The sequence below is a fragment of the Seriola aureovittata genome, chromosome 15 (assembly GCF_021018895.1).
Source record: "Seriola aureovittata isolate HTS-2021-v1 ecotype China chromosome 15, ASM2101889v1, whole genome shotgun sequence".
NCBI classification, from domain to species: Eukaryota; Metazoa; Chordata; class Actinopteri; order Carangiformes; family Carangidae; genus Seriola; species Seriola aureovittata.
The window spans coordinates 6330052-6350531 of NC_079378.1; the positions used below are offsets into that span (position 1 = coordinate 6330052).

The 20480-nt window shown below is 41.8% G+C and overlaps 1 protein-coding gene across 1 annotated transcript in view; it reads right to left on the minus strand.

Annotated features, from left to right (window-relative positions):
- LOC130182915 (protocadherin Fat 3) overlaps nucleotides 1-20480 on the minus strand; it is a 70238-nt gene that overhangs the window by 48870 nt on the left and 888 nt on the right. The window contains exons 2-7 of the mRNA XM_056398123.1: nucleotides 17046-20044; nucleotides 16812-16946; nucleotides 15570-15771; nucleotides 9269-9387; nucleotides 6524-6722; nucleotides 468-529 (exon numbers count right to left, since the gene is read on the minus strand). Of these exons, the coding sequence (XP_056254098.1) occupies nucleotides 468-529; nucleotides 6524-6722; nucleotides 9269-9387; nucleotides 15570-15771; nucleotides 16812-16946; nucleotides 17046-20021 (3693 nt within the window). The 5' untranslated portion in view covers nucleotides 20022-20044. The remainder of the gene's footprint in view (nucleotides 1-467; nucleotides 530-6523; nucleotides 6723-9268; nucleotides 9388-15569; nucleotides 15772-16811; nucleotides 16947-17045; nucleotides 20045-20480) is intronic.

The following is a 20480-nucleotide window of genomic DNA, read 5'->3' on the forward strand; positions in this document are numbered from 1 at the left end:
TGCGGGTTATTCCATTTTGTCGAGGGGCAAAGTGCTTGTAGAGTCAACAGAATTTAATAAGTTGAAGAAAAAGTCTGGGAAAGTAGAAGTTTGCTCATGTCTCTAAAGTCGAGAATCTCTGATTATCCGGTTCATCTGCATGCAGAGCAGCAGGAGCAACTGAAATGGTAATCGCAGAGCTATCTGTATGCCCAGTGTCTGCGCTTATCAAATGCTGGGCAGACCAACTCCTCTCCTCCCTGCTCTCGTCCTGACTAGAGAAGATAACCAATGATGAATGATTACATTTAGAAAATCCTAAACCTGGGGCCCAAAACTACAGCCATTCATCACAGTTTATGGAGCCTTGAGGGCCTGCCAGGCTTGTCCTCCACCCTGTCTCAGTTAATAGTGGGCTGTGGCAGGTGGCAGAGCCAGATAAATAATAATGCTATAAACCCATGAACACTGTTAAGGTTTTACTGTACCTCTAAGAAGTGCTCTGCCTGTTGTTCTCTGTCCAGTTTCCTCGCTGTTGTAGTGATCAGCCCTAAAAATGACAAAAGAGCAACTCTGGATTACACCAACGCAGATTTATACATGGTCAATAAAGATCTGCTGTTAAAAGTTGGAGTCTCTTCATCATTCAGTGTGAATACCACACAAAAATAAGAATGAGCTGGTTCCCACATGTGCATTCTCACATGCACATATGTTGCTCTAGAAACCGTAGCCTGCAGCTCTGGCAGAGGGCGATGGCATCTGGCACATGTTCATACGGCGCTGTATAGCTGAGGGTCATTCAGTTGGCCAGCATGCCACCAGGACAGCAGGGCTATTGATAATAGCTGTGATCGAACCAGGTTTTTTCAGATGACGGTTAGACACTTTGACAAACGCTAGGCAGGGGTGTATCAGAGATCACGGCGGCAAACCGCAGCTCCGTTTTGGTGGTGCAAAAACAAACGATGCCATCACCACCACCACCCCCCCGAGACACACACACACACACACACACACACACACACACACACACACACACACACACACACACACATACACACACTAAAAACAAAAACTGACTTTGCGTTGATCAATAACTGCTGGATTTACTCAGTAACGACTCAGTAATTTAAACAAATCAAAAGCTCCCCAGACATTATTCTGGTTAACAGAGAAACAAGAAAACGCAGGCATTGATCCATAAGCAGCCACATTATATGACAGTTTTACAATATTATAAGATGATTTTTGTTTTCCAAAAGCATCCAAACAGCAAAATTGGCTCATTTGTCTGGATGTATTTTATCCGAACACGAGACGGAAAAAGATCATTTTGTTTTTTAGAAAAAGCACACATCTGTCTGATGTAGTATTATTTTCAAGCAATGTCCTCATCTAGCAGTCGGCACAAATGACAGAGCAACTCCATGCATGCACTGCAAATAAAGACATCGATACACACAGACAAATAGCAACAATCACACACACACACGCATATATATATTCTCATATTATTTCTGTGTGGAATGACTACACTGAACACTGACTGTGCTTGAATGGTGATAATGTGTTTGTTTCGGTGTAATGAAGCATTGCAGTTAAGTAGGATTATTTTGGATGCTTAAAATATCGGTGCAGTCAACTCTCAATGGATAAGACTAAAACCACGGCTCACACACACACACACACTCACACTCCTCTTGTGCTTGCACATATCGCAGTGTCACCTTGAGCTTGCTACGCAGGCTAACTTCAATTAAGCAAATTAGGAGTAAATCTAGAGCGGCGGTCACAAGCTGCAGGAGAGAGACTGGGGGGGGGGAGTGGGTGATGGTTGTTCAGCGGGACACAGCGCGAGTAACAACTCTGATAAAAATCAATGATCTGCAGCTCGAAGCGCATCTGCAGCTGGGCAATCCTCCGTTTTAATTGGACATCAGGAAGAAAATTATTTAAAAATCCCCACCCACAGCTTCACACGGCATACAAAATTTGTGTAATGGTCCAGTGGCCTGTTTTAAATCTTTAGGCTTCTCCTCCTCCTCTCTAACAGATACTAACATCAATTCACAGCTTAGTTCCTAGCCTTGTAAAGGGAATAGCTCCGATATGTTTTTCTAACTGGGGCAACATTAAAAATACAATTTAAAGATCAAATTCAGATTTCAAATTTAGCTCATTGTTGTTGGTGAACGCCGACTCAAACCAGAATCCGTTCATATACTGGTACAGCAAAAAACCAATACGATCAAGCAGGGGTTGCAAAAAAGGGTCACGCAGCCACCATGACGGTACTCGGCAAACATGCACGCTTGTACAAGAGGCACTCCATCTAACACCCTATGTCAACACTTATCTGCTCTGTTTTCACCCCCACCCCAAAGGAGGTAGGCTTCAGTCGCACACCCAGAGACTAGCAGACAGCACTGTAAGCTGTCACCGCACATTTACACACTTTGCACTCATTCAAAGTTCTGCTTCAATACATTCTGGGAATTGTTTCAGTACCTCAAACCCATCAAATTGACACTTCCAGAGTGAACTTGAAAAAGTATTACTTCGAACCACACGATTCAAATTTTTTATAAAAACAACTTGAAATTTGAAGAGATTTTTCTTTCCGAGCAGGTCGTAGTGCGGCTGGCAGCTGCTTCATGAAAGCAAATCAATCAGCTGGGTTTTGTTTATTCATCTATCCAATGAAATCACTCTGGTACATGGAAAGTTTTTTGACTGGGTAAACAGTGAGGAGTGATTCCTATTGAATGCAGCTCTCAGTCATGCATGTCTCATTACCAAACTAATAGACTGGCATTGTCAGTCCCATTATTGTGAAAATTATATTACTTGTGTATTCAGATACACACCTTGTGATTGGGACTTTCTAAAACTGCAGAATAATATTATCTGCACAAAAAAGAAATCCTCAATTTCCATATGTTATTTATTGGGCTTCAATGAGCTGGTGGAAGCCAATCTGATGTGAGGCCTCTGAGGGAAAAGACTGCATGAAACATTAAAAACCAATTGCTCAGTGAAAGTTCATTTATCACAATGTCAACAAGATAGTCATCAATATGAGCTCCCTTGTATAGCATTAATGAGTAACAGATAACAAAATACTGGGTCTGGGTCGCTGACACAGACAGCAGGGCTCAGATGGCAAAAAACACTCCCCTGTGGCACACACACACACACACACACACACACACACACACACACACAGCCCAGACACACACATACACAAATACACTCTCACAAATACACACAAAGGCAAAGTATTTTTTTGTGCAGTTGTTAGATTTTTCATGTTGTGGCTCGGGCACAGATGAGGGAGCATCATCTTCATCGGCTCATTGCAACAGAGCTGCCCTTTCTAATGCACTGCTGTAACCAATTAATCATTTGATTAAATTGCCACACAAACTCTCTTTCTTGCTCTCTCTCGCTCTCTCTCTCACACACACACACACACACACACACAACACACACACACACATTCAACACAGCTGTTGAATGTGTGATCTAATCAGCTGAAAACAAATCAATTCAATATGATTTTGCAGCTGCATTGATGACATTGACATCTGATGGATGCACCAGGACAGGCGGAGTAGTTCATTGTTACAGCTAAGATGTATGTATAATATATATATGATGTAATGTATATGGCCTGCATCATGTTTTACTCTCAAGGATTCTAATTGGTCAAGAGTAGGTGTGAGAATATCTGTGTGTTCAGTACACAGTGATGTACATATTAATGAGTGTGTGAGGACCAGTATGTCCCTATTAGAATCAATATTAGCCTTCTCACCGTGGTTCAGCCCAGTCGTGTCCGTATTATCTATCCATGATGCTACACTGCACAAAAGCGAATTCAGGGAGGAACAGAGGACGGAAATACCCACTTTGATTCACAACCAGAGTGAACATGCAACAGCACTCCATTAGGGAGTTCCTTCCTCTATAAGCTTGATAGCTGACATGCGGCATATTACACACAGGCCATCAGTTTTTGATCATTACATTGACATTTCTTTGAATTGGAATACAGGTCCCTGTAACAGCCAAAATGTGCATATTTGCCTTTTGTTGTTTACTGGAAAACTCATAACTTTATCTAGGGCAGAGACAGAAAAGACTTCACAATGATTTTTTTTTTTTCAACTGGATTTGAATAAAACATTTCACCTCTTCAATAATTCTTTAATGGAAGCTTCAAGCAAAGCTTGTACTCAAAATGCACTGGGACCTCCCTAGACTTCAAACTAGACAGCCAAAACTGAAACACGTCTGAATGTATTTGCTTTAATAATAATGTTTGTCTTCCGAGACAATTCCCCTGATTTAAAACATGGACATTTTGTCAATTAATCAAAATCACTTGAAAAATAAGAGTTAAAAAAAATATATATTTTCATGGTACGCCAAGACTGTGAAAAGCATGGGATCAAGAGAGGCTCTAACAGAGATCCTGTCTGTTACACAGGGTCTAAAAGATTCAGAGTTTTGAAATGATGTTCAGGCATAATGTTGTGAGATGATATTCAGTTCACAGGCAGCGGCTGTATATCGTCTTTCGCAAGACTGTTAAAAAAATGTATGAGGAAATGGAAATGTGCAATTCGCGTCACATGAAATTTACAGATGGACAGAAAAGATACGGCTCGAGATTCATTTTGAGAATCTATAAACAAATTATGCACAATACGCACAAATTACATTGTTCCAATGTTATCTAGTTCCATTGATGTTGAAAGGGGAAACTTACAGCTCTTGTGGAATACTAATGCATATGTGAAAAAAAGTTGTATAAAACCTTTTGTGACTCCAGAAGAAGCTGCACCACGTTTGATGAATTGCGTTGGTTTGATCTGAAAACTACAAGTTTGAAGATTAAAAAAATCTGGGGGTATATAATTATATTTTATATTATAAACCTGTAGCTGTGTTAGTTGTAGCTGTAGCTGTAGCTTTAGCTGTAGCTAGCTACTAGGAGTGCAATGCTAAATCAGTGCACTCTTAAAGGTCCTATATTTTACACTTTTATGGTGGCTGACTGTTTTCTGAGTGATCAAATAGAAATATAGCAGATTTCAGGTAAACACTCAGAGAAACCAAATCCTACAAGGTTTGATGGTGGGTCCAGGTGGGCGGGGCTTCGGGTGGGGACTGCTTTGTTATGACATCACAAATTTACTGAAGTTCTGACGGCTCATTTTAAGGCTCAGTTTCTGAATACAGGCTGTGTGCATTTCTCTGTGGACTGAGCGCTTTGATGCTTTCACAGTATTAATGTAGAATCTAGACCTGTTTTATAATCAAACAACACATGGACATCTACCTTTATACAATATGGGACCTTTAAAAATACACTCACAAACTGGGTAATTTAGTTGGAAGGTTTTAACGAGGAAGAAGAATGCATGGACTAAAAAAAACAGCATCTCTGGTTCTGCTGCATCAGTTTTAATCATGATTTTCCACTGACTCTGACAATGTAGGAGTGCAATGCAAAATCAGTGCACTCTTTCAAAATACACTGAACCGTCACTAAATTCTGATCCCGTCTTTACAGCTCAATACAGTTGGACAAAGGGAGAGATACCTACTGCCTAAAATGTAAATTAGACAGATAGTTTTTCCTTCAAGTTTCTTTCACAGACAAAGGCAGGTATTTTTGCATGTGCACGAGAAATTAAAATTGCTGCATGGATCAAGGACAGTGTGCAAATTTTATCTTTTTGCACTTATGTCTCCCCTGCAGTATTTTTCCACAGGCTCACCAAAGACAACGAATAACCACAGGCTGTCAGAATATCATTTTCATAAGCTCAGACTCTTTAAGGCCCGATCTTGATCCCATATGTAGTAGAGGGGGCTTATGGTAGTTGGCAGTATTTTCTGAATAAAAACCTAAATCCAAATCCCAGCTAATACTCCACAAACCTTTTTGCCAGCTTCAGCTTTGCTTTTTCCCTTTAGATTTTTTTTTTTTTTTTTACTTTCATAGAAAAGCATGTTTTTTTTTTTTCATGTTACAGAATACATAGAAATATGCCATGTGGCCCTCCTATCAGAAACATAGGTAATGGGAAAGAAAATTGCTCTGACTAATGTAAACCTCGGTCATGATTAGACGATATTCACCCACACAGTGGCTTAATAAAAACTCACTGCACTAATTTCCCGCAAAGAGCTTACACCCCTAAAGAAGGCTGCAAGTAATATTTGGTTAAGAGTGCAAAGAAGATTGTCTGCACGGCTCATCAGTGTCCTAGATGTTTGACTGTGTGGGCACAAAAGTCTCTTTAATTTGTTGTGTGGGAACCAAAGCCTTTTATTGAGTGAATGAAGTAGGAGGTGCATGATGAAAGAAAATCTGAGTCATTTCAGAGTCACGCAAACATATAAACACAAACGTCTGGTGTAATTATTTGTTGTTTGAAGGGATATATTACTAATTATGCCTTTAATCACCACATTATTCTACCAAGATAATATTTCAATGACAATCGTATCTGTTTGTGAGTTTTACCTGTTTTGGGGTTGATAGAGAAGAAATTCTGCGGGTTGCCGGCGGTGATGCGATAACTCAGACGACTGGGTGTGGCAGTGAGGTCGGGGTCCTGCGCCTGGATGTGGATGACTGACACATCCTTTGGAGAGTTCTCCATCACGACTGGGTGGTAGATTGGATCCGAGGTGAGGGGAGCATTGTCATTGACGTCCTCCACCTGAGAGAGAAAGAGGGGAGAGGAAACAAAGTGGAGAAGAGAAAGGGAGAGAAAGCAGTGTTGTTTCTTTTAATCTATTCTAACTGCCCTCTCTATCTGAGATGGATCAGAACTGGCAGCAGACGCGTTGATAAAAACACAACCTTCTAAATCAGCATGTGTGGCGTTGCTGTGAGGACAATCCATCTGCAGATTTAAATATCTTTGTTAATCAAGCAGCTGATGAGATGCAGTGTGGACTGGGGTTTGGGAAGTTGATCTGTTATCAATCAAAAAATGGAAATTTATTTACCAGAAAATGTCATAGATGTCATACTTTAAATGCACTGCAAATTAATTTCCCCTTCTTAAGGCGTAGATCTCGAATATTTATGGCAAACAGAGCGTTGATTGAGTGTTTGCTGGGAGGCACCGAGAGCCAAGATGGTTCAGCCGGTGAATGAGGAGCACCTGTGCCTGATTAATCTCCCTATTTCCGTCTGTGATAAAGAGGCAGGGAGTAAAGCACCCGATCACACCACCGCACCTGAATATCCCGAAGCCAGGAAAAGGCTGTTTGTTTTTTCATACGCCGCTGAACTCTCCCCCAAAGGGAAAGCAGAGCTGTAGCAGCGATGTGTGTATTAGAGTGTTTAGACAGTGGATTACTTGGTGCCAAATAAAACCGGCGATGAAGCAGAGAATTCCTGCCATTGTGCCATCTCTCTTACAGACTGAACACTGCACTGAGCATCGTTAGCATGTCAGAGAGGAACACGCTCATGCTTTAGCGTCACAATGTTACTTTGGATGTGACACTCAACAGTTATGTACAATAAACATGTCAAAACTGGCCTGCAGTTACATGTTGACAGATAGAGACAGAGACGCTAATCTGTTGGCAGCACCTCTTAATAAAATGTCATCATTTTCTGGAGAAGAAAGACGTGAGAAGTTGTTTGAAGATGCTTGAAAACTGAATGACGATAGGAGTGCTCGGTGTACAAGTGTGGTATATATAATAAATATAGAGTAAGAGCGGAGAAGACATAAAACTGAATCCTTTGTGATATAAATGTGGTGGGATATGGTGGAAATAATTAATGCACCATTAAGCGAGGAGTTCTCCATCCAAACTATCTTTCAAGTATCAAACAATAAGCTCCCTGTGGACTTGAATGAACGCTTTAAAAAATGTATGCTCCTTTGCAGAGTGTGATTCCTGGGAAGCTGCTGTGCAAACCCTGGAGTATTGCAAAGGAGCTTGGTGTGCAAAGGCCAATTAGTGCAATTAGTACTCCACAGTAGATTCTGGCTAGTTCATATTTAGCTACTACTACTGGTACATTTTTTTTGGGGACAAATTCAGAATTCCACTGCCTGTAATTTGCAGTTACTACTAAATATATTAAAGAAAATGTTGACTGCACAATGTAATGGCTACAGAATAATGACACCATCTGCATTTAGATTGGTTCCCTCTAAGCCTCGCTTTCACTATGCAAGTCTTTCTGCCACTGGGTATGAAAACTCGTGGAAAAATGAAGGCTTGATTTACGGCACGAAGGAAGCGCACCTGCCACTGCACAACCAAAACAGAAAGAAGATAGTGCTTTTGTTTTCTGCGGTAGCTATTAGTAGTTATCACTAGCTTTTCCCAGGTAGTGCAAATGGCAGTTGAACAAGTGGGACAAGCGGAGTAACTACAGAAAACCTGCCCAGCAAAATAAAAAGAGCCCCATTGTCGAAGGAGGTAGAGTAGGTAAAGACGTGAAAGGAGAGAAGCCGAGGTAAAACAAGAGTGAACCTTGGTCAGACTAGGACAGAAATTCAGCCCCCACTTATCAGCTGGGATTGATTTTATGGATTTTTTTACTGTCCGCTGGCTCATCAATGCGGCAGTCCACAGGTCAGGTTGCAGGCAGTCACTATGGTCTGTCTGACTATGCATGACTTCATACGGTTCAAAACTGACATTCAGTTGTCAAAATTTCTACTGGCTTAGTAAACTATCAGTAATTCAACCAGGTGTTTTACTCTGCCCTTATGGCTTTAGCTTTAGCACTGAGACCTGGGTTTCTAATTCGAATTGGCATTCTTCCAGTTGTTTCTTGCTTTGGAGAGTAGCCAGGCTGATAACAGTAGCCATGTTGCTAACACCAGGGCTAGCAGCCAGAAACAAACGATACATTGTCTGGTTGATAATCTAACAAATAACACATTTCCTAGCGGTGACCCTTCTAAAATGAGCAGTGGTGAAACCTATTACATTCATCTTGCCAGTGGCACCAACATTAATACCACTTGGAAACGCTGGGGGTGAAAGTTGTCTATTGCCACTTTAAGCACAAGGTTGTTGTATTTTTGTGACTGATTAAGGTTCCACTGATGAATCTTTATCAGACACGGCACCAAAATGAAAGCAGCCATGTCTTACACCGCAAACTGCTACTTGGCATTTCAAGCTCATGCTTATCTCAGTGCAAAAATCAAAAGACATTTCTTCAGTATGAGGCCTCTTATGCATGCATAGTATAATGTGCATATTGGCAGCAGAAAGTGCGTACCTGGATGAAGACTTCAATAGAGGCTGACAGGGGTGTAACCCCTCTGTCTGTGGTGTAGACTGTCAGCCAGTAGGAGTCTTTGGTCTCACAGTCCAGGATACCAGCAGTGTAAATCACGCCTGTTGAAGCGGAGAGAAAGATTAATGTGGTTGTTACTTGAGCTTGAGAATACATATCTATTAGGCGTGTGAGTGTGTGTGTCAGCGTGTGTGTAGGGGCAGTCTGGGTGTCATCACTAGAATACAACCCTAAAAGATCTCATGAGGAAAGTCTTTGAATACCAAGTTTCCAGAGGCAAAGACATAAATTTAGAGTAAACTTTGTGTCCTGGCTTCAGTGACATTCACAGGCATTAGTGGCGCCGCTGTAGTCACCTTCAATGTTTCAGCTTCTCTACAGCTAATCACAGCTGACCAAACTGCTCCCGCTGCTATTTGCTTAGTGCTAAACGTACCCTGAACTGCCCTACAACAATAAAGACACACACAGACACCCAGACACTCACGCACATTGACTGGCGTGTGTTTAGTGGCCTTAAGGAAGATGAGTGGCCGACAGCTCTGGTGACCTCTGGAGGGACAAAGAGAACACTCACAATGGATGACACATCCGTACCTCTTTTTTTAAAATCAGTCATGCAGGACTGTTCATGTGAACACTAGACAAATGACACACACCCTCAGACGTGAGTTCCCATTCTAAGTTTTAGGGTCAATTTATGTCATGTCTATGGATCACCACAAGCACAATGGAGCAAGGTGTCACACAGTTTATAAAAAAAAAAAGAAATTTATATATATATATATATATGTATATATATATCACACACACACACACACACACACACACACACATATATATAGATACAGAGCAGAGTTACATACATATATACATATAGCTGTATCATTTCTATCAACATAAAATAAGGTGTATTCAGGTAGGAATAAATAGACTGAACTGATGCAGTTGATGCATTTCAGCTCAGTGCACACAAAATTCCATCAGATCTAAGAGGCAGCTACTCCCAACATATGACTCTGTGATTTCCACTAAGTTGCAGCAACTCAGTAGGAGCTAAGATATACAGGATGTGTTTGTTAAAGCTTGCAGACTTCATGAATCTGTGCTTGAGTACACAAACAATTAACCCACACCAAATGCTAGACCAGGCTCAGACTGAATGTGTCAGCAGCTGAACATTTACTCTGGCTCTTTTTATGCTTACCTAAACCTTAACACTGCAATTAGACTTTTTTATTAGGGCTGAACAATTGATCAAAATATTATCCAAATCACAATATGGCTAAGTGCAATATCCAAATTGCAGGAGCTGCAATTTTTTGATAAAGGTAAAATGTATCACAGCATACCATAAGTGCAGCATTGTGGTGTGACTGAAATGCTTTTATTTATTTATTTTTTCAGTGAAAGACTCTACACTATAATCATGACTGCAATACAATTTCTTTTTTTGCATGTTGTCTTTTCATAGTGAAATTGGTTGATGTTGATGACGTTAGTGAGTTTATTGTCTTCAGTGTGCATTTTTGTGCCTTTGCAAAGACTTAATCTGTGTTAGTGTTACCATTAGAATCAGTATCAGAGGTAATGGTAGTAGCTTCAGGAGTAATCTTTGGTGTTGGTTGGGGGGACTTGCCAAACCTACACTAACGCACTAAGTTTGCAACAACTCAATTTCAACCACATTGCCGCCATGGCAAAATAACTGTTGTGTTACAAACACCCAGAGCAGTCAGCAAGTCAAGTCAGAAGGTAAGTCAACATCAGAGTCTGGGTGTTTTCACTCTGTTCCACTTGAGAAGTGAGAGCATCAAGATAGATACACAGGCAACACATTTCATCAAACACTGTGTGTCCAGAGCCATGTAGTGCAGGAACAACACCATATAGGGGGATTCTTTTAATTTGACCAAAACAAATGAAGACCTGTGTCTGTGACTCCAGGGAGGCGGAGAGAGCCAAGACAGTTCAGCCCCAAATGCCACGCCCCTTGGGTAAACATGCCCAGTGCCACTCTTGCTAGACTCCATGCCTAACCTTGGCCACCCTGTTAAAAATATTTTTTCAGGATATAAAAAAAAAAAAAAAAAAACAATCATCCAAATATTTTGTTCGGTGAAAATCCTCTAAGCACAGAATCTGCGGACAGGTTCAATATCAACAATCCTTCCAATATAGATTAAAAAAACTCAAAGATTGATCTTTTCATACATTTATCAATTTGTTTGTGCTGTTGGAGAAATTAACTTGTTTTCCCGTCATATAGTAGATGTCAGCTGTTCCATGACTTGGCCTTTCACTCCGAAAAAAACCTCACATGCCCATGCGATAAGTCACACAAGCATACAAATCAGTGACTTGAGGTGTGACTGTGTGGCCTTTTAGTATACGGAATCAGTCCTCAGCTGCAAGCCGAAGGTGTTACCTTATCACCAGAAAGCGTGTGTGTATATGTCAGATTATGAGTAAGCAGCTGCCCAGGGCACGCACAATGCATAGTAAGAGTGTTTGCCGAAACACATCCTTGCTCTATCGTCCTTGACCATGTCCTTTTCAAACCACATCTCATCTCTGTCAGATTGCTCGACACAGAGAGACGAGGAAAACAGAGCTGGCTGTTTCAAAAGCTCTTTGAACTTTAAGACCGACAGGCAGTATTCAGTGAATTCAATATAAATCTGACTTGACAGCATCCATTCTCACCATAAATAACACACTTCAAAGAGGGAACAAAATACTGAAGGGTCATGGCATATTTTCTAATCTAGAAGTTCACAGTACACTCAGGTTTACATCCATCTGTCACGTCTACTCAACTTACCCGTTCCTGAGAAACAGGTTTTGGGCACCCACTATCTAATTAATGCCACTATCATATCAAATACTCTAATCTGGGATTGATGAGAAAATACTGCGTGCATCTGCGTACAACTGAACAGCTCTGTGTGAGGCAGAAAAGAGGACATCAAAAAAAATACAGCCGGCTAATTTTTTACAACAAATGCGTAGTAGATGACGTCTTAAAAAGTGTGTTTGCCTGTAACTCAAAGAATGCTTTATCCTGACTGTGACAAATCCTGGCGCCTGCACACCCACTAATAGAGGAGCAAGGGCTTCTGACAGCTGCCCAATGAGAAATTGCAGGGCTTGCTTTCCCCCCTAACCAATGACAAGAATACCAATTTCTGTTCAAAGTGCGGGAGAGCTATGGATTTAAGCCAGAGAAGATCCGACTTCTTCTCTGATAGATAGCCCCTGTACTTTCCATCCACATAGGTGTGAGTCATCTCAGACATCTAAATATAAAATGTGGGAAAAGGGGACAGATATGACAGACAATACGGGTGTCATGGACTGTACATGATGCATCACCATCACAGAGACAATTTGCACACTACAAGGGAAGCAAAGCCGTACATTAAGGCAGGCTAAACAAAATGGATTTCTCACTCTTTTCTCTCATTCTCTCTGTCCCTTTTACTCCATCTCACTGTCTGTCTAACTTTCTCTACCCATACTTAGTTTTGGCACTTAGAGCCACAGATTGACAAGCAGTCAGAGCAGAGCCACTCAACATGGCAGCTAAATGCATGGCGGGAGGACAGAGCTGGTGCTACTGTGTCCGCGCCTGACAACACTGACTTCTACGCGTCAAGATGAAATGAAGCACTTTGATGAGAGTGAAAACTTGGCAGGTGCTTACAATTTCCCCTTATCTGGTAGCAAAATGACTTTTCACTTGCTTATTACATTAGGAAAAAAAAATTTAACAAAAGCTACAACTTGCAAACAAACTTCCCAAAAGCAAAAAAAAAAAAAATCTAAAAATGTCTGTGAGGAAGGGAGCAGTATTTTCTTCTGACACTTTTTATCTACTCCAGACTCCCCTGCATCCTCTTCCTTCCTCTCCTCGCTTCGCTTCCACTCCCCTCTCCCTTCACTTTCTGCTCCAACAAGCACTCTGATTTCCCCTGGAAAATCTGCGCTCAATAAACTTTCTCACTAGCTCTGATGCTCGTTACTGAGGTTATAATACTGAAGTGAATAAAAGCGCCAATCACTATTACAGAATCCTGTGGGGATCTGTGTATGTACTGTACACCATTTTGCCTATGAGCAAGTATATACACCATGCAGAGGTTATTATGTATACATATGCAATGTTATATGAAGACACAGAGATACAGAGAGAGTGAAGGGAAATAGACATTCTCTCTGTCCTGTCCATCTGTTCCTCTCTCCACTACAGTCAATACTAATTAGCCTAGTTAAAGGTCAATAGAGGGCTCTAGTGCGAGTCGTGTACAGTAGGGACCGGTGTGACAAGAGGTGAAAGAAAGGCCAGAAGTGGAACAGCGTCTTTTCTTTCCCAAAACTGAGCTCTAAAATAAACTCCAGTGGCTAAAAGTAACTAAACTATGCTTATTTTATGCTTATTCTTAGCCACTAGTCATTACTCTGCTAGTTGCTATTGATAATTGATTCAACTAGTTGCCCTACTATAGTTTATTGTTCCAATTATAAAACTGCTAGTGCCAAAGTTTGGGTTTAAGGTCTGTCCATACTTTCTGTCTATTAATTACGATGTAATGGTTAATAATAATTTAAGGTTTGATTAAAACTAAGGATTTTATTTAAGCAACAAAGTTCTACTATTCATAATGAAAATATGGATGGCATGAAATGCAGTAAAAAACTGTGATTACTGGAAAAGCTGTTCCTTCATTTCAAGTAGCCACTAGAGACAATAGAAAGCTTCCAAAGTGAAGAAGAAAAGCAAATAATCTTTAACACACTCTCATGGAACTAATTAATAAACATGAGTGAAACTGCATTTGAATTAATTAGATTAGTGAGTAATGAGTGGAGAAATTGTCAATAAAATACTTATTATGATCAGCACTGTAATGCAGTTTATCTGGTTACATTTCAGTAGAGACTCTTAGCAGGCAGAACTGTGACATGTTGGAGACTAGAGCAGTGAAATAGTGACGTGCACTTCAAGCTTTAAAAATCCACAGAGTTCTCAGCTTTGCTTGTTTATACAGCGATACTATTCACTATTCACTATGGTGTACCCTTGTACCCTACAGTACTATGCAGGGAATAGAGAATGACTTAGTGGGGGACTGATTTTGGAGCTCAAAGTTTGAATGTTTCAGCACCACGGAGAGAGACAGAGACAGCGAAAGATTAGGTTTAACAGCTTCAGCACCATGGATAGAGACGGAGACTTCAACAAGCCTTGATGGGAAAGCAAGAGTTCTCAGCCACACCAGTCACACCTACTTCAGTTCCCATGGAAATTTCAGATATACACACTTTTCTACATTCGTATTTGCAGAGCTGTCAATGGGAAGGTCTCAGATTCAAGCCAATATCTCTTTGCTCACAAAAGTCCTATTTCTCTGATGGAAATACAGCAAATGCCAAGGTATTATCCAGCTGGAACATATTATTGCATATATATATATATATATATATATATATATATATATATATATATGTGTGTGTGTGTGTGTGTGTGTGTGTGTGTGTGTGTGTGTGTATGCATACCATATGTAGTTGACTTTTTATTCTGTATATGAGCCAATAGGAACTAATATGAACTGTCCTATTTTGATTCATTTTCTCCCTGGCTGAGTGAGTCACTGCTTCCTTTTTGGATCAACATGTTTTCAGCTGCGGTTAGACACTGCAGGACAGTTGGAGACAACTACATGCTTTTTTTGGATCAGGTCTCCTTAAATAAGTCACAGTGATTTCACTACACTTGGAAAGGATGGGGCTGCTGTGCAGGAGAGCCTTGATCAATGTTATCCACACAGCACTGGATCAGTCGTACTGAGCGGCCTGAGGCCCAGCCAACATTGCTGCCATGCTGCCCTCATTACAGTAATGATCTCCCAGTACACAGCTCCCACGTGAGGCCCCATCAACACACTGACTCTGACTGTACCTCGCACTCACTTCTCTCTCTCTCCAATGCACACATACAAAATCACATCAAAAAGAATGCAACTGGTGATGCTTTGTCTCTCTTTCTATCACTTGCAATGCAAATCTACATTGTGACAGAAGCACAAATTAAAAAAAAAAACTGAGAGTTGAGCAACAACTACTACACGTGATCATCGCTAATAGCAAAGAAATTATAAGATTTCCAATAAAACGCAATGATTAGCAATAGATTTAGATGTTTATATTCCAAGCATGGCACTTTACATTATTGGATTTTCACTTTACATAAATAGGCTTCAAAATCGATCTTGTGTCACACCTGTGTCTTCGTCAATGGTGAAAGTGCCGAGTCCGCTGCCTCCTCTGACAGAGTACCTCAATACACCATCTCGTCCCTTGTCGTCATCCTTAGCGCTGACTGTCAGGACACTTGTGCCTGCACGAGAGTTCTCCTTCACTGAGCCTCTCACAGCAAAGTCCGGGAAGTAGGGTGCATACAAATTCTCATTGACATCCACCACCTGAAGAAATTTAAAGGTTCACTTTAATTTTAATTGAAAACTGAGTGAAGATATACATATGTGTAGTATACAGCATGACTGTGAACAGAATGTCATTAAATCAATATACCGATATTGCCTTTAACTGCATTATGGAACTGAATTGAATTGAATTGAACTGAATTGTCAGGCAACCTTTCCTTTAACAGTCATTTTATTTCATTGCTGTGGGTTGGACTGGGAAGTTTTAGTGCACCATGATCCAAATGCTGTTACCCAGGCTGTCTACCCTGAGAATAAAAATGTGGGGAGCATTAATAACAAAACTGTCAATGCTAATTCCTTACTGATGAAACTGATCATTAGAATTTATTCTGATGCAAAGTTTGTTTGTGTGTGTTGTGTGTGTGTAAAGGCGTAGACTGCTATAACCTTAATCACTGACGCAACAATGCCTCTGACAGGTCTTTTTTCTTCAGCGCTGGTTCTGTTTTTACTCCCAAAATATGAATATGAATTAAGAGCTCATACAACCACTGAATCTTTTGAATCTTTTGTGGCAAATGTAATTATCCCCACCACACACCCCCACACACACACACACCCACAGGCATACACACAAACACGGTGTTGTTTTCTCAGTCAGCAGCAGTACAGCATCTCCTCTTTTCTGGCACCGTGCGAATTCAGGCAGGTTGATAACCATGGAGGAGTCACAAGGGAAGAGGAGGAGGAGGAGGAGGAGGAGGTCCGATATTAGGACATTTTTCTCGGAAGCCAACAAACCTTTGAGCCTCTAGGTCATGTATTTTTACTTTTAGTTTACTTTTAAAAGTGTTTGCTAACCAATCTTAAGGTTATGTTGCCTGACCTTAAAAGCTTGCTAACTCGATTAGATAGCAGCAGACAAGCTAATCCAGCATTATTTGCGCTTTTTGAGAGCCCTCCTGCATTATACCACCCCCCCCCCCCACACACACACACACACACACACACACACACACACAATGTTTAAACAAAATCTACACCCATGAGTGTGTGTGTGTATGTGTCTTACCCACCTCCACCTCCACAAACGTCTCACTTCTGAGGCTAGGTACGCCCCGGTCCTCAGCAAGTACTGTCAGGTTGAAAAACTGTTGTTTCTCAAAGTCCAGTTCCTTTCTAATCCTCAACACCCCACTCACAGCGTTGATCTGTACAAAGCATTACAAAACCACGCATTATAAATTGCCAATTAAAAAAGAATCAGCATATGTAACAGTAAGGAGAATACAAATGGTGACATCACCTACCTCAAAAGTGCCATTGAAGTCATTAATCAAGGAGTATCGGACCTGTCCACCGGGACCAACGTCTGGGTCCAGAGCCTGCACCCAGGTAATCACAGCCCCTGGTGGGAGGTCCTCTAGTACTCGAGCACTATAGCTGCTAGGGATGAAAGCTGGGGCGCAATCATTAACATCCTCCAGTATTATGCTAAGAGTAGTCACTGACGACCTTCGAGTGCCTCTTTCGGCCTTGTCTCTCACTTCAACCTTCAATGTGAACACTGGAATTGTCTCTCTGTCCAAGGAGCTCGCAACAAACACACTACCAGTTTCACTGTCTATACCAAACTGAGGGACACTGGTCAGCATTACGTAGGAGAGCTGTCCATTTTGACCCATGTCTCTGTCAAATGCCGTGATAGAAACAACTTCCATACCAACGGCCGAGTTTTCTGAAACAAGAGCAGAGAAGCTGTCCTGATAAAACTCTGGGTCATTGTCATTTGCATCCTCGACGATCACAGTGAGCAGTCTCCAGCTGGACATCTGAGGGACACCCTGATCATAGATGGTGATATTAAGGAAGTAACGATCCACTCGCTCACGGTCAAGTGGCTGCAATACAGTTATGAACCCTGTCTCCATGTTGATATTGAAGCAGTTTTCTTTGTTACCATCAGATATGGAAAAGAGGACACGGCCATTGAAGCCAGTGTCACCATCTCGTGCTCGCACCTGAAATACACTAGCACCAGCAATGAGGTCTTCCCTCACTAAAATACTAGTAGGCAAGGCTTCAAACTGTGGGGCCTGTTTGTTCATAGAGAAAAGGTCTGTATATCTCTCATCTGGTCTTGGTCTAGCCATGGCGGACGCCTTTGAGAGCATTTTCTCCGCCAACAGCTGGGCTACCCTGGTCTCTCTGCAGTTGAACCCCCTGTGTGGCACTCTACCCCTAACCACAGATACATTCACAAATGTGGGATCAGAGAACAATTCTCCATCTGTTGCAACCACTTTAAGGTTGAATATACCGTTTTTTAAATTATCCGCTGCTAACGACCTTTTCAGTGACAAAGCCCCAGAGTCTGGATTTACATTAAAATAGTCTAACTCGTTCCCAGACACTATCTTATACGTCACCATTCCTAGCTCATCCATGTCCACAGCAGACAAGGTGACAATAGTCTGGCGGACAGGGTAATCACGGCTTATCATACCCCTGCAAGAAACCCTCTCAAAAAGAGGTTGGTTGTCATTGATATTTATCAGACGAACGGTGACATTAACCTCACTTTCCCTTCTGTAGGGTGAACCCCAGTCAGATGCCCGCACTGCAAAAGTATAGATATCATCTGATGACTCAAAGTCCAGGTCTGTCGTGATCCTCACCTCACCTGAATCTTGGTCGATGGTAAATGGAAGAGACTGCTCACCACCAATTGTGTGGGTTACATACCCATTCTCTCCTTTATCATAATCCACAGCAGACACCACAAGAACGACGGTGCCTATAGGTAAGCTCTCGTTGATTAAAATCTCATAGAACGGCCTGTTGAACACTGGAGAATTGTCATTAGCATCCTCTATGGTGATTTGGACCCTTGCTTGCTGCTGACTGATAATATCAACAACCTCCATCTCCATGAAATCCTGTGATATCCTTGTCAGCTGCCTTGTGGTCGTGATAACTCCTGTCGAAGGGTTTATATCGAAGTATATTGGATCTGAGAGGCTGCTGAAGCTGTAATTGACGCTCAGAGAAGCCTGGGAGATTTTCACCACCTCTACAATAGTGCCTGGGGGAGCTATTTCACTCAGCTTGACTACATAAACATCTTTCTCAAAAATTGCCAACACTGGGTCTGGCTTTGTAAATGACAACTGAACAACCTGGGTATTGGAAAACTTAGGAGGTATACCCCTGTCTTTAGCCTGGAGAGTTAGGTTGCAGCCATAGGGGAATGTATCCCAGTCGACAAATTCTGACGCTTTAACCCTGTACTCATTCCCGACGGGCGATCGATCAACCACAAACTGTTCCAAGGGGTCACCCTCAATGATGGAAACCCACTCAATATCCCCAGATACCCCCTCGTCTTTGTCCTCCACAGTCACGATAGCATAGACTGGGTCCTTGTCCGTCCATGATGGAATGACAGCAACTGTACTGAGAACAGGAGCAAATTCATTAACCCGCTCCACAGTTAGGACCAGCCTAGCAGTGCTGCTAATACCACTGTTCCCGTAGAGTTTCATCCCTCGGTCGACCACCTGCACCTCCAGCTCAAAACGTTTTCGTTTGTCCATCCTGGGCTGACCTGTCAGGGTGATGACCCCACTGGTCGGATGAACAGCAAAGAGTTCAACTTTGTTGCTGAAGAAGTAGTAGAACTCCCCATTGGAGCCCACGTCAGCGTCTGTGGCTGTTACGCGTCCAATGCTGGTGCCCAGAGGGGCACTCTCAGGGACAATGAATGAATAAGAGGTTGGGGAGAAGAGAGGTCGGAGATCATTGGTATCCAAGACCTTGATATAAACAGTGGCTAAGGCTTCTAGGCCTCCCGGGGCAGATGCCTTGACTGTCAGTGTGTAATTGTCCTGCACTTCCCGATTCAATATGGCACCACTGCCTCCGTTAGTGCGTATACGGAGGAAACAAAAATCTCCCATTACAAACTCCTCAGCCTGGAAGATTCCCTCGTTGTCTCCAGACGAAAAGGAATATTTTATGTCTAAAGACCGAGGTGGAGCAAGAATGATGCCCATTTTGACCTCACTTCTGGTATAGGTTCTTGTTGCAGAGTTCTCAAAGATGGAAGCATTATATGCAGGCTGGGTGAAGAGCAGCAGGCCTTGTCCTGACCTAGGTTCTGGCAGAAACTGGGCACGGGTTGAGGGGAAATGGAGGAGGAGGAGGAGGAAGAAGACGCAAATAAAATGGAAAAGAAAAGAGAGGCCGGGTAGAGGAAGCATTTTTCCCCACCGATTAGCCTTCATCACTATTCCATCACCCAGTCACCCTATATTTGGAGAGAATAACAAAGAAGAACAGATCTGGATTCAGTTGGTGTGCTGCTAGAGACATGTACTCTGCACACACAAAATCTAACAGAGAACTGTGAGGCAAAAGTTACAGACATTTCAGGGGCACTGCTGATCACCATGGGGATATGATAGCATATTCAATGTTGAGCTCAAACTGTTTGCATTCAAAAACTGAATATTGCTCCCAAAAGGCTCAGAGGCAAAGCCTGACATGTCTTTAAACAAACCACATCAAAAAGAACAGTGCTCTTACACAGCCTCTGTGAAACATATCATGTCACCATGTAAAATAACAGCGATCAGGAGCAATCACTGTTACTATGAGAAATACTGCCTAAAAGAGACAAGGGCTTATTCTTTAGCAGGACATTACCAGGGTTGTGGTATTTTCACAAGAGAAAATGCAACTAG